Here is a 14912-nt window from a genome sequence, read left to right as displayed (position 1 = left end):
AAACTACCTAGCCATCTCTCCAACCTGCCTCAAGATATGTTTTCAAAGTTGATCCACACTTTGTATGTAATCAGTATCCAAAAAAAACTCACATGAATTTGATAGTTCCACTTCAATGGATCTTATATATCATTCAGAATGCCATGGAAGAGGAATAAAAACATAGAAAAGATGTTTTCGCCTGTTAATTTTGTGACTACTTTCCCACACAGCTTCTGACAAATCATTATGAAAGATGCTGGAAATACTACTGCCTGCCTGGAGGGTGGGGCAATTTTGGTGCTGCCTCAGAAGAAGAACTTCATTTATCAAGAAAGTTATTTTGGGGCATTTTTGATGCTTTGTCTCAAAAGGTAATTGAAGGTCTTGGGGGATTTATATGCATTGATAAAGAAACAAACATTCTCAGGTTCTCTGTAAGATGGTATTTATAGTGGAATAATGTCCTTATTAATCAAGACTTGAATAGTGCCAGGTATGAAGGTGCATGCCTATACTTCCAGCACAGAGGAGGTTGAAGCAGGAGGCTCTCAAGTTTAAGAATAGCTTGGGATGCATAGATGAGTCTCTGGTTGGGTCTGGATTATAGGGTGTGACCCTGTTTCAACAAAGCAAAACAAGGGAAAGTTACCTTTTTTTCTGTTTTTCTCCTTTTTAATAATGCATGTTGAGAATACGCTATACATTGATTTTCAATAATCATCATTGTTGCATATTCCTTGTGATTGTAACAATGTTTCTAGAATGATAATAGTGGAGGAAGGTAGGAGAGCAGACATGTGGTTGATTGGTGTTAGTGATAGAATATGCTGACACAAAGCAACTTGAAAAGAAAGGGTTTGTCTTGCTTTATAGTTGCAAAGGAGATGCAGCCCATTGTCTTAAAGTTTCTGTTGCTGTGAAGAGACACCATGACCATGGCAACTCTTGTAAAGGAAAACATTCAATTGGGTTGCTTATAGTTCAGAGGTTCAGTCCATTATCATCATGGTGGGACATGGTGGCATACAGATATACATGGTGCTGGAGAGGTAGCTGAGAGTTCTCCATCTTATGTAGGCAACAGGAAATGAACTGAGATTTTGGGTGAATCTTGAACATAGGCGATCTCAAAGCCCATTCCCGATGGTGACACACTTTTTCCAAAAAGGTCACACCTACTCCAACAAGGCCACACCTCTGTTTTCTATGAGTTTATGGAGTCCAGTTACATTCAAACTACCATATTCATCATGGCAGGGAAGGCATAGCAGGGAGGGGGAGGAAAAGACGGGAAGGGAGACAGAAAAGAGGGGAGAGAGAGAGCACTGTATAGTGGTATTTTTCCAACAAGGATCCATCTTGTAAAGGTTCCATGATGCCAAAACAGTGCCACTAGTTAGAATTCAAGAGCTCACATAGATGAGCCTGTGGGGGATGTTTATCAACAAGCCACAATGAGAGTCATATAGATAATAGCTTACCGTCATTGTTCTTTCCCCAGAAATATGAACAAGAACTTTTCAAACTGGCCCTGCCTTGCCTGAGTGCAGTTGCGGGAGCTTTACCTCCAGACTACATGGAGTCAAACTATGTCAGTATGATGGAAAAACAGTCATCCATGGATTCTGAAGGGAACTTTAACCCACAACCTGTTGATACCTCAAAGTATGGACTCTTTCTATTGCAGCAGATTTTTATTGTAAATGATGTGTGCAGTCTGAAATTGAATAAGGTACTGAAGTGAACTTTCTCTGGTACATGCCCCCTTTGAGTAGGAGCCCCTTGAATTTGTCAGATGGCTGTAAAAATAACGGTGAATATACCAATATCAGAAATGGGTGTGTACCCCCTAGGGTGCTCTTTGCTGAAAGAGGAATCTCAGTGGATAGCCACATTATAATATCTAGGAGAAGGAGGCTCAACAAAATGCATATGTTTTATTAGTTGAAAATTTAACTGAAGTCAGTACCCACAATCAACCCCATCTTTAGCTGAGGATAGTTCCAAAGTGTTACTGCAGTGATGTCCCTGAATAACAGGTTCATTTCGTCCATCACAGCATCTTGGCCAGGCTCAGGTTCTGTTGATGATATCCCACATCACAAAGAGATGGAAGGAATATAAAGTGGAAATTGGCACAAGAAGTAAGCATATAGCCAGAATGTGAACATAACTGATAGCCTTGAACTAATATCAAACATATGATCTCTGTCAAGCTTCATACATGCACTTAGTTTCCTAAGTTGGTCTACAAATGGGGATGCATGGAATACATGGCTGCTTCATGTGTCTGAAGTTTGAGTAGGACCACAGCTCCCATTTTTGAGGAAAGCTGCTTCTTCACTTAGGTTACTGATGCCGTGGTAATGTGGGAAGACTAGTTAGCAAAGTAGTATCATGCTGGTCATTGACTATTACTTCAGTCAGTCTAAGACTGAACTTTGAGGCTTCAGGGCAGCTCCCAACTGTTTTATCCCCCGAAACCAATCAGGTTATCAACCCAAGTGATGTGGCATTAATCTAAGAATGTCGTTAAAGTACATGCTTGATATTACATGACAGTCCCGTGAGAAAAGTGTCCACCCCTAAGTGTTTGGATTATGTGATTGGTCCTTTGTATTTCTTTCAAAGTAAGTCATCAAACAACACAGAGTAACATTATTCCTTGGGTAAGTGTCTGGTCTGCTCACATACAGAATAATTTAGGATTTTCAGGAGAACAATATAATGGTTTTGGTGTTGATTAATGAAATCCAATTAACAAGTCTTGGGCATGCATGATAATTTACTTGGGTTTGCTTTCTAGGGCAAATTTTCAATATAAGTTTACATGGTGATTTGAGTAATTTCTACTTGAGTATGCTTCTTAAATATGTGTTTGTTGGTTACTAACTGATAATTTTCCTGGCAAAGATCAAAAAATGATCACATTATGTTTGGTTTTATTTAGAACTCATTCCCAAAGTTAACTGCCTACTAAGTTGTATTATCAAGGAGTTAAATGTATAATTCTTTATTCATAGATAGATTTGATATTCACATGTCTTAATATTTATCAGTAGACCCATTCATCAATTGCACATGTGGGACATGAATAGGATAAATATTCATTGAAGTAAAAAAGGGAATCAAGAATAAATATTGTCAAACAATAAAGCATATGTTTATTAATTACTTTTCACTGTAGCCCTAATTAGTAACATTTTGCAATGTTATCTGTATGGAGGATTGATATCAAAAAAATGTTAGCTCATAACTAATTATATAAAATTAAGTTTAAAATGTGGCAGATTGGAAATCAACAGTGTTGTTCATTCATAGTTTAATAAACACAGTTTAAAAAGACAAAATAATTCCTTAAAAAAAGAGGAAATCATATTTTCAAACTTACTGAATGTTGGTTTGCGTTTGTTTTCATTTTCTTGTATAATCTATTGTCTTAATATTTGAATAATTTTAACTAACATATATTTTATTACATTTATTTTTTATTAACACATTAATGATGTCCCAAATGAATAGATAGACATGATGTGCTTGACACATTGTTTGGAAACGTGAAGAAGCAATTCTTTGTTACAACTATTTTGTAACAGTTGAGTTGCATAGAATCTGAGTATTACTCAGCTGTGAGTAAATATGAATGCATTTGCCTGTGAATTCTGCAGAATGCCAAGCTCTTTTCCTTTATGTTTCTTGTAGCATTACAATTCCTGAGAAGTTGGAATACTTCATTAACAAATATGCAGAACATTCCCACGATAAGTGGTCCATGGACAAGGTAAAAGTCAAAAGTGCTGTCTTCCCAGGCTACCATTGTGAATGCCTGGTGCTACTCCAATATATACAACTATGCTAACTTTCTCTTTATGTATGTGTAGTGTATATGTTTGTGTATGCATGTCTATTCATTTACATGTGTGCATGAAGTGATCAGACTCTGACTTCATTGACTGCATCACTCTCTCTTTTATTTCCTTTGAGATAGGGTCCTCAGTGACTCTAGAACTTTCCTTTTCAGCTAAATGGATCTACCTATCTTTATTGCCCCAAGTTCTGGGATTACAAATGTGCACCCCCATACACACTTATTCTCACTAAGCTACATCCCAAGCCCCAACTTTCTCTTTTAAAGAGAAAGCTACATCCAAATTAGTAATGGATGTTTAGTTACAAGATGTTCATGTTAATACTTAGATGGTTTCTCTGTAATAAATACATGACAATCTGGAAATTTTAACATTTCTAAAAATCAGTTTATTGAATTTCAAGTGTCATTTATAAGTATGTATTGTTTGTGGGGTAAAATATAAAACCACCAGAGGATTCAGGAAAAAGTTGAGATTTTTTTTTTAAATCTCCACATCAAAATTTAACTTTTAACTAAACTTTGTTTTTTATAGGAAGTTTTATATTAGATGAGCGATACTTAAAATTTATGTGTATATGTATGAGTTGTACATGTGAGTACATGTTTGTTTGTTTATATGCTTGCATGTATGTCAATCTGGGTGGGTGAATATGCCTATGCATGTATGAGTGCCCATGCACATACGTGTGTGTGTGTGCATGTGAGTGTGTGTGCACAGGTATGTATATGAATGTAGGGGCAGAGGTTGATGTTAGATATCCTCTATCATTGCTCACCTTAGTTTTTGAGACAAGGTCTCTTCCTCAGCCCTGAGCTTACTGATGGGGTAGACTGGCCAGAGAGCTCCAGAATTCATCTTACCTCAAATTCTCTCAAGTGCTGGGTTACACACATGCACTGGCTACCACATCCAGCTACACTGGTGTGGGGATCCAAACTCAGATTGTCATTCTTGTACAATGAGCACTTTACCAAAAGAGACATCTTCCCCTAATATTGAGTCTTAAGCATTGGTAATCTGTCCACTAAATATAGAATACATCTACCAAATGGGATCTCTAAGGAAGATGGCACAATGAGAAGACTCAGTGAGTTGTATCCTTCCAGATGATTCTCATTTCAGTTGAGTTCAGTTTCTGTTTGAGAGGGAATGGTGATCATAAATTTGTCAGAGATATTGAGTTGACATGGTATAAAAGTCTAGCATGCACATATATAGCCCTGAAGTGAAAATCATACAGGGAATGCCCCAAAGGATGCTTGTGTCCTGAGATAAATCATTGACATGGCATGTCTCTTTCCTAGTTTGATCTCTATTGCTGTGATAAACACCAGAACCAAAGCAGCTTGGGAGAAAGGGGTTTATTTAGCTTATGTATCATAGTTGATCATTGAGGGAAGGCAGGGTAGGAACTCAAGCAGGACAGAAGCAGGAGCCAGAGAGGAACTCCTCATAGTTTGATCACTTTGTTTTCATATATAACTTGGGACCACGTGTCCAGGGATGGCGCCACCCACAGTGAACTGGACCCTTCCACATGAATCAGTGGGGAAGGAAATGCCGCCCCCCCCCACCACCTGACTTAGGCCAGTCTGGTGGTGGCAAGTCTTCAGCTGAGGTTCCCCTTTCGTTGGTGACTCTTGTTTGTGTCAAGATGACAAAAAGTAGCCTGGACAGTCTTATGCTTTGCTCCCCGGTGTGCTGTGAACATCTGCTGCTTCCTTTCTCACAGAAACTCTTTCTGTCTGTGTGGTGATCCTGTGATTCTGTGTGGGAGAAACTAAGTTTTATCAGGAAGGTCACTCAAGAGTCACTTTGATACAATGACTCCATTGCACGCTGTGTGTCTGGGATGGGGAAAGAGTGAGGAATGCCTTGGGAAGGAAGTCCTGAACTGGTTCAGTCTAGCTACCTAGACTTTGAGAGCTAATGGTGGTTATGGGCAAATGATGCTAAACCAAACTGGTCAAATTATTGGAGAATGATCATGTCTATCCCATTGATAGACGGTGGGGTAGAGAAATGAGCAAATAGGAAATGTTATTCCAAGGTACTACTTATTTGCATATTTTTCTCTCTTTTTTTTTAATTAAGATTTTTTTTTTTTTTTTATCTAACCCAACTTTTCATAGACATGCATGCATCACTGATCAGGGCTTAAGATTTGTCTGAATAATTAACACCAGTCTTTGATCCCTATAGCCTCTTTGTAGGGCATTATGCATGGGGCATAGTTAGACCTGATTTGTTTTAGGAAAACAGGGTGCATTTACCCTCTGGTCAAAGGAAGTCATTCCAAGTGGCTACTGAAAGTAACACTAAGAGTGGAGTTGAATTAAATTAGATAATTAAATTAAACTTAGACCTCAGCCAGGCCAAAGTAGTCAGGCTTGTAATTCTAGATACTTGGGGATCTGAGGCAGGAGGATTTTAATTCCAAGGCCTCCCTTGGGACACAGAGTGCATTCAAGGCAACTTAGCAAGAAGACTTCTCAGAATAAAAAATGAAAAACATCCTGGAAATGTAGCCCAGTGGGAGACAGCTTGCCTACTGTCTACAAAGCCTTGGCTTCAGACCCCAGCCACGCCAAAACAAACAGTTGGCTTTAGTCATTTCTTAATCCACTTTAGAATTATTTTACCAAATAGTTACCAAACACATGTACATTTAAAATCACCAAAATTAATATATATAAAACTATTTTTAATATTTTGGTTTTTTTTTAGTTGGCGAATGGATGGATTTATGGGGAAATATATTCAGACTCTTCTAAGGTCCAGCCGTTAATGAAGCCATATAAACTATTGTCTGAAAAGGTGAGAGCTTTTTTCCCCCTCTTAAATTGATAAAGTATTACATTTGGAGATATTTTTGTTTTGCATGTATTTGTGTGTGTGAGAGCATTGGTGCTTGTTCGTACGCACGCTCGTACGTGTGGCCAGAGGATGACTTGTGAGGGTCGATTATCTCCTTAGCAGCCTTAGCTAGGTAACATTTCAGCTTTTTATACATCCCTTCAATATTTTTATTTTTTTATTCATAACTATCCTGTGATAATCAGTTTTTGAATGAAGGTGGTTAATTTCAGAACAAATCATTAAATATTTTGAATTTTCATTTTGGGTTCATGATACTACTAATCCTTGAATTTTTTTTTTCTCTAGGAAAAAGAAATATATCGCTGGCCCATCAAGGAATCTTTAAAAACGATGCTGGCTTGGGGTTGGAGAATTGAGAGAACACGAGAGGGAGACAGTATGGCTCTTTATAACCGGACTCGACGCATTTCTCAGACAAGCCAGGTGAGAGTCATAGTGACAAATGAATAATTTGTGTTGTATACACACACATATATAGTTATAGTTTAATATATATACACATATTTTTATACATGCTTATGTGTGTATATAATATATATGCATAACACATATTTACATTTTAATTTATAGATACACATAGTTTTGTATACACACATATATGTGTGTATATATATTTACACAATGCATGTGTACACATATCCTCTGCACACATGTATTTGCCGGCACTGGGGATTGTACTCAAGGCCTCATGCATGTCTATTCAAGCACCCTACCACTGAGCTCTATCCCTATCTCTAAAAATAATTTCCAATTTAATGTAGTATTAGCTTTGGCTACTGGGGAGACTGAGCTAGGAATCTCACTTAGGCCTAGAGGTTTGAAGCCAGCCTTGTCAATATAGCAAGATCCTATCACAAATATTAATAATGATAGTAATAATACTAATAATTAAGTCTGGGATGTAGCTTAATTTCTAGGGTGCTAGTTTAGTATTTATAAAGCCCAGGGTTCAATTCCTGGCATCCTACAAATGCAGGCATGGAGGTATTTGCCTGGAATACCAGCACTTGGGAGGCAGGAGCATAGGATCAGAGGTTCAAGGGCACCCGTGGCTATGCGGTGAACTGAGTAAGACCCTGTCTCAAAATGAACTAACAAAAGTAGTATCATTTTCCTGAGATACTCTGATGGTGCAATGAGATAAGTTATAAACTTTACACATGATTACTCCTTGATAATAAGTTGACGTTAACATTCCTGATTTCAAGAGAGCACATGCTTCAGGTCAGATGAAGTGATAGAAATAGAGTAGGTGGAGACAAATGGCCAAGAAATGTCAGAGTAGTAGTAACCAGATATGATTACCATGGAATCTAGGGCTAGTCAGCAAGACAATAGTTTCGTTGAGTGAGCTAAAGAGCTTAGGAGTGGCCTTTCCAGCCTCCGTCCCAGACCCTGCAGCCGCCGCGATGTTGATGCCAAGAAGAACCGGATTGCCATCTATGAGCTCCTTTTTAAGGAAGGAGTGATGGTTGCCAAGAAGGATGTCCATATGCCCAAACACCCCGAGCTGGCAGACAAGAACGTGCCCAACCTTCATGTCATGAAGGCCATGCAGTCTCTGAAGTCTCGAGGCTATGTGAAGGAGCAGTTTGCCTTGGAGACACTTCTATTGGTACCTTACGAATGAGGGCATCCAGTATCTCTGCGATTATCTCCACCTACCTCCGGAGATCGTGCCTGCCACCCTACGCTGCAGCCGTCCCGAAACTGGCAGGCCTCGGCCCAAAGGGCCAGAGGGTGAGCGCCCGGCAAGATTCACAAGAGGGGAGGCGGACAGAGACACCTACAGAAGGAGTGCTGTGCCCCCTGGTGCTGACAAGAAAGCTGAGGCCAGGGCTGGCTCAGCCACCGAGTTCCAGTTTAGAGGAGGCTTTGGTCGTGGACGTGGTCAGCCACCACAGTGAGCTTGAAAACTGTTGTTTGCAAGAAACTTTAAAGAAAAGTGTCCACTCTCAAAAAAAAAAAAAAAAAAGAAAGAAAGAAAGAGCTTAGGAGTGCTGGGACAGCAAAGAAATAATAATTAATGTGGTTGCTGCCGCTGAATAGCTGAATCGTGGCTTCCAATGGCCTCCACATTCTGGTTGTGCTCACTGCACAGAACTGTGGTGAAGATAGTGGGGGAACAGACCAGCTCTAGGGTCAGCCCTTAGCCACTGTTCTTGAGCATATATGTGGGCCGAGAGCACTGTGCTGAGGGACTGATGTCGATCGTCTAAGTCATGCCTGCCTTTGAGATAGGCTGTGCGTTTAGTGGTGGCTCCATTGTGTAGGAGCAAATGTAGTTTTGAGAGTGGCAAGTGACTGGACTTGGACCACGTAGGTTATCTTGTCAATCTTGTCAGATACAGGCATGATATCGCTTATACCGCAAGACATTATCGGTTGCCTGTGCAAGGGGACAAACAATGACAAGGACTGACAGCTGGCTGGGTGAAGAATGGGTGATTGTGCAAAGTTATCTAGTTCTGTTTCTGTCGCTGTGATAAAGGACATAAGGGAGAAAGGTCTATCTCAGCTCACAATTCCAGGTTATAGATCATCACAGTGGAGGTGATAGCATGAGCACAGTCAAGAACAGAGAGAAATGGATCCTCTATGTTCATATACAGTTAGGATAGCTAGTCTGAAGGTGCAGAGTCATACCAATTTTATACTTTCACTATCAATTATGTCTTTATGCGTTACTGAACACACATGCATGCACACACTCATGCTCTCTCTCTCTATCACACACACACACCCCTATGGGCACACAGAGAGACACAGGAGAGACACACACACAGAGATTAATGTTAGAGTTATAACTAAACTAAAAGAATAATTATTTTTCTGTCCCCTTTCATGACTCATGTGCTTGTTATTTGAATTCCATTCTTCTCCATCATGTGCTACTTTTAATAAAAGAATAAACGTGATGGTGAAATATTTTAAGACAGAACTAAAGAACTGTAAGAAGACCCAGAGTTCGTGTCTTCCTCACTGGTTAGACGTAGAAAAGGGATGGAATGGCAATGAAGCTGTGGAAGTTGACAGTAGATGTCTTCTTTTACTGGTCTATTTCTCTGTGTCTTTGTGCACTCATCTCTGTGTGTGTTTGCACGCATGTGAGTGCTGCTGCCGGCAGAGAATTGAAGACGGTGCCTCTTGCGGAGAGCAAATATTGTGTCGTGGGTGTTGGTTTCTGCGGGCCATTGGGCAGATGACACAGAGCCACCTTAGGGATGAATTTAGCCTTTCACTGCTTTCCCTTCACCCAGGACTTCTTTTATTTTCCAATTTACACTTTAGCAAGTTGATTTCCATATCCTCCAAACATCCTGATGAAGATCCCAAAGGGGTAATGCCAAGTGCAAATTCTCAATTAAGAAGGTACTGTGTTTTCCCAGTTGCTCCTCCAATCAAATTTTGCATAGGCTTGGTATCCTTGGTAAACTCTCAAGCCAGATTCATATAGAGGGCCGCAAGAGAAACAAAAGGTAACTGCTAAACAGAAGGTGCATTAAGGCTAAGTGCTAGCACTCTGGAGCCAGGCCAGCTGCAGCTAGCTCAGCGGGGATTTTCCCACCAGGTGTCCTGTCCCTAAGAGCAGGAGTTATAGGCAGTCCTGATCCCCTAATGTGGGTGATGCGGAATGCAAACACTGAGCTAGCCTCTCTCTCTTTAAAAAAAAAATACTAGTTTTGGTTTCTTTATTATTATTTTTTGAAATTTCATGCATGGATCTAGTTTCTCCATTCTGGAATATGGACTGACTGTTCTCGTGCAGGTAACCACAGCTGCTGAGGATTCCTGTATGCAATGGCCCAAGTCAGCTCCAGAAGACAGCCTTTCTCAGTTTTCCGCCATGTCCTCTGGTCCTGCCCTCTCTTCTATGATAGTCTCTTGGCCGTGTGTGTGTGTGTGTGCATGCCATGTGCACGCAGGGAGGTGATGCTAAATCAGTAACGAATCTGTTTTAGCCCCTACCCACTGTAAAAGGAGCTTCTAAGACCAAAGATGAGAGGAGCAGAAATATATAACTATCAGTATAAATATTTACATCCAGTTTTTAAAAGCAAAAATGCAGAAATTATGTGTCTGGTCAGTGAAGATTTCGCTGTAAGCTATTAAAGGCTACATGGTACAGTTGTGTAATCTGAGTTGGGCCCTGCTTGTCTGTACAACTGACCCACAAACAGGAGTTTAAGTGTTGAGCTCTTCAGCTCTTTGTAGCTAACCTGGGTTGGTGGGAAGCTCAAGGCTACTGTGGTCCTTGGCTGGGAATACAGTGCAGGACGTGGGACTCATCACATGCTGCTAACTTAATAATTAGCTTTTTAGAAGGTCCTTCCTGAGGTATTACGATTAATTATTTAATCATAAGTGATCTGAGATACTCAAAACTTAATTTAATGTGTCCTTGAAGTTACTCTGTTGCTTTTACCACAAAAACCATTGACGCTTGTACAGCATTTCTGAAGACTCTTTCTGCAGGTTTTAACGAGATGCTTTTCTGTTTTTGAACAAATTGTCCAGGTGTCTATAGATGCAGCGCATGGGTATAGCCCTCGTGCTATTGACATGAGCAACGTTACACTAACCCGAGACCTGCATGTAAGTATCCAGGCTTTCACAGTAGTGTCCAAAGCTCAGTTATAAAAAGCAAACCAGAACACTTTCATGTGCATTTTATAGCATGTATTGTTTCATCATGTGATCAGTCTGTAGATTTCATGGTTTATTAAACACTTAGTCTTTTAGCACCCTAGAGGTTGATAACATAAGCTCATATGTGGTTTCACCCTTTACAGTTTCCATTACTTCTTGTGATCTGAAATGTTCAGCAGCTGCTACTTCCTGTTCTGAGGTCCATGATGGACCCTGTAATCATCCTGCTCCATTCCACATGAGTTTCTCCTGTGTTCAGTAGTTTTATGTTGTTTGTACTGATCTCTGTGTAGTCATGCAGTAGCTCTCAGGGTTATCAGATTGACTATCCAAATAGAGCAGTGCTTGTGTTCAGTTATCCTTATTCTACTGTATGATGGCTCCAGACTGCAGTGATGCAGAGGAGGCCTGAGGCTTGGAACTTGGCAGGAAAGCTGAACTCTACTGCAACATGGCAGCCCTACAGGGCGTGTAGAGCAAGACATATAAACTGTACTATGTATCTGGTATTATCCGAGGTTTCAGGCTTTACTGGAGCCTTGTTGAGACCCATGCAGGATAAAATAAAGGTGCTACTGTACAACGTTTTAAAGAATGTGTCCTTGGGACTGAAGAGATTGCTCAGTGGTTAAGTGTACTTGTTGCTTTCAGCAGCTCACAAGTGTCCAACCACAGAGGATGTGACCTTCTCCTCTGCTCACTGTGTGTGTCTATACACACACACCACACACATTGTGGGTGTCTATAAACACACATACATATACACAATGTGCGTGCCTACAGACATGTACACACATTGTATGTGCACACACACACATGTACACACATTGTGGGCTCCTACAGACACAAACATATACACACACATTGCAGGTGTCTATAGACACACACATATGTTGTGGGTGCCTGTAGACATACACACACAGACACACACAGACACACACATGCACTTACACAAAAATATAAAAGTGCGTGAGAAAGAGTAAATAATCATGAGTACTCTGTTTAATAACTACCTATTAAAGACTGCATATTTTAGGTTGATCATCTATGGAAATTGAGCACATTTCATTTGTCTCATCTGTAGCCCTGTTTGCTCTGTGTCATTAATGGATATGTTTTGAAATGACTGATTTGAATGAAAGATAAAAATTTATTTCCGTAGAGCTTAAGTTAGCAAGTTAATGTGCAATATTGATCTTGGTGTGATTAGTGTTAGTCAAAGGGAATGAACTAAAGGTATAAATCAGAACTTCTTGTGCTGTTAAAATGCTTGGTTTACTTTTTATTCTTGCTCAAGGAACCAATTAAAATGACACTGTATTTTTGATTTTGAAGGAGCACAAGTGTTCTTCTTAAAAAATAATAAAAGGGGGGCAGGGGGTGTTCTTCTCGAACACGGGGCACAGGACAGACACGCACGGCGGAACAAACACAGACACGACACGGCGGCTCCCACGTGGGTCCACTTTAATGGGGGAGGGAAACACAAAAGGACGAAGGATGTGGGACACACGAGGAAAAGGCAGGACGAGAGGAAGGGGCCTTGTGTGGCCCTGCCTTTTAACGGGGGGCACAAGGCAATCTGGGAAGAATATCCCATACCTGCGCGCAGGTGCGCGCACAGCAACCATAGTCCAGGGGGAGTCTGGGAGTTGTAGTTTTCCAAAAGAACAACAACAAGAATATTAGAACATTTCCCTCAGAATGTGAAAGAAAAGATCATGTCCAGTCTAAGACTCTCCATTTGGTTTAGACAAATAATAACCTAGAAGTAAAATTTTATCCATAGTGTTCTTCTTATTTATTATTTAATAAGGTACATTTTGGTTTATAAAACTTTATGAGCTATAACACAAGTTTGTATTTATGTCTATTTTCTGTCTACATCCGTAGCTATTTTGAAGATTCATTGTTGAATTTAAAAAGATGTTTTTTAAGCATAATGAATAACAAAGGCTGTTCCCATCAAGTCCAGTTTGGTGATATTTCCTGTGTAATTTCTCAAATCATTAAAATTCTATGGAATTGGTTTTCCAACTGAGAGTGTTGAGTTTTACTACATTTCTTTAAGATATGTCTGTGTGTCACACCTGATCAGGTGATTCTGTCCTCTTTTTATTTTTTATCTACTTATTTTTACTGAAGAATCAATTAACTTTTCAAAATTTGGTACATTGTAGGCTATGGCGGAAATGATGGCTGAAAACTACCACAACATATGGGCCAAGAAAAAGAAAATGGAGCTGGAATCCAAAGGTAGTGTTTCCTAGAGACCTCTATTAAAACCCCGAGAGCTGGAATCCAAAGGTAGTATTTCCTAGAGACCTCTATAAAAACCCTGAGAGTTGTGCTAGAGGTGTGTAGGAGCCAATGAAGTGTTTATATGTTTTTGCTTAAGACCCCACCATATCTTCATATAAAAAAAAATGATTCAAACATGCCTGCATCCAGAGTCCACAAGAAAGTATAATTTCCTTACTGTTAATGTGTTTTCCTTGCTCTTTGGGATTTTAATGGCGTATTTTTTTTCCTCTTTGTATCTTAAAGCTCTCTGAATTTATACTAATTTATACTACTATTCAAGTATCTGAATTAGCATCAAAGGGCTGGGTACAGTTATTAATGTGTTGTATTCCTTAGATGGACTACGATCCTCATATCTAAACTTTCACCAATCTCATGTGTTTTATGCCCTATCTCAGCCTCCTCCTTCTGTCTATACTACATATGTTATTGCCACTGTCATGATTGCATTTGTTCTTTTCTCATTCTCTCTAGTTTTATTTTTAGTCCTGGGGATTGAACTCAAGTACTTGAATGCTAGGCCAGTACCTTAGGTACATCTTCTGCCAGGCCCATATATGTCCTCAGCCTTCTTTTTATTTTTTCATTTGAGATGGAGTTAGCATGAGATTGAGGCTGGCTGGAAACTTACCGGGTATCCCAAGCAGGCTGCAATCCACTTGCCTCACTCTCCTCCTTTTTTCCTTTATCTTTTAAATGTTTTTAGTTTCATTTGTACTATTTATGTGTAGATGGGAATGCAGTGCCCCTGGAGGCAGGAAGAGGGCATCCTATCCCCTTGAGCTGGACTTGCAGATAGTGGTTGCCATGTATGTGCTGGGAAGCAAAGTCAGTGGTGGAAGAGCAGGGGGTTCTCTTAATCACTGAGTTATCTCTTCAGTTCCCTTTCTCCCCTTTAAAAAGTACCAAGATGCTAATGAAATCTTTTCATAAATTACTTACATAAATATATTATTCAAGCCAGTGCATTCTATGTGGAGTTTCTTGCATTGTTTCTCATTTGGCTTTAATTTGTGCACATTTTGTATGTGTGTTTGTATATGTGTAGGTGTTAAGATATATTATTGTTTGCATATGTTATTTGTACATGTTTGTATATGTATGTGCTTGCATTTGGGTGTGTGTGTTTGTATATTTCTGTATACATATGAAGGCTAGAAGTACTCAGTGATTTAGCATGAAACTTGCAGTTTTATTTCTGCCCATTCTGATTTCTTTTACCAT

The 14912-nt window shown here is 39.7% G+C and overlaps 1 protein-coding gene and 1 pseudogene across 3 annotated transcripts in view; both read left to right on the top strand.

Moving 5' to 3' along the window:
• Positions 1-14912, top strand: part of Ryr2 (ryanodine receptor 2) — a 574535-nt gene that overhangs the window by 422232 nt on the left and 137391 nt on the right. For 2 of the 3 annotated variants that reach the window (XM_026788350.1, XM_026788349.1), the window contains exons 51-57: positions 213-353; positions 1484-1647; positions 3685-3763; positions 6582-6671; positions 7020-7157; positions 11253-11330; positions 13565-13640. In XM_026788350.1, coding sequence (XP_026644151.1) covers positions 213-353; positions 1484-1647; positions 3685-3763; positions 6582-6671; positions 7020-7157; positions 11253-11330; positions 13565-13640 — 766 coding nt within the window. Of the gene's footprint in view, positions 1-212; positions 354-1483; positions 1648-3684; positions 3764-6581; positions 6672-7019; positions 7158-11252; positions 11331-13564; positions 13641-13675; positions 13692-14912 lie in introns of all 3 variants that reach the window. The other variant, XM_026788348.1, reaches the window with a different exon arrangement.
• On the top strand, positions 7789-8678 carry LOC101995406 (annotated as a pseudogene).

Source organism: Microtus ochrogaster, unplaced genomic scaffold (genome assembly GCF_000317375.1).
Source record: "Microtus ochrogaster isolate Prairie Vole_2 unplaced genomic scaffold, MicOch1.0 UNK2, whole genome shotgun sequence".
NCBI classification, from domain to species: Eukaryota; Metazoa; Chordata; class Mammalia; order Rodentia; family Cricetidae; genus Microtus; species Microtus ochrogaster.
This window is presented reverse-complemented; position numbering and strand designations above follow the sequence as displayed.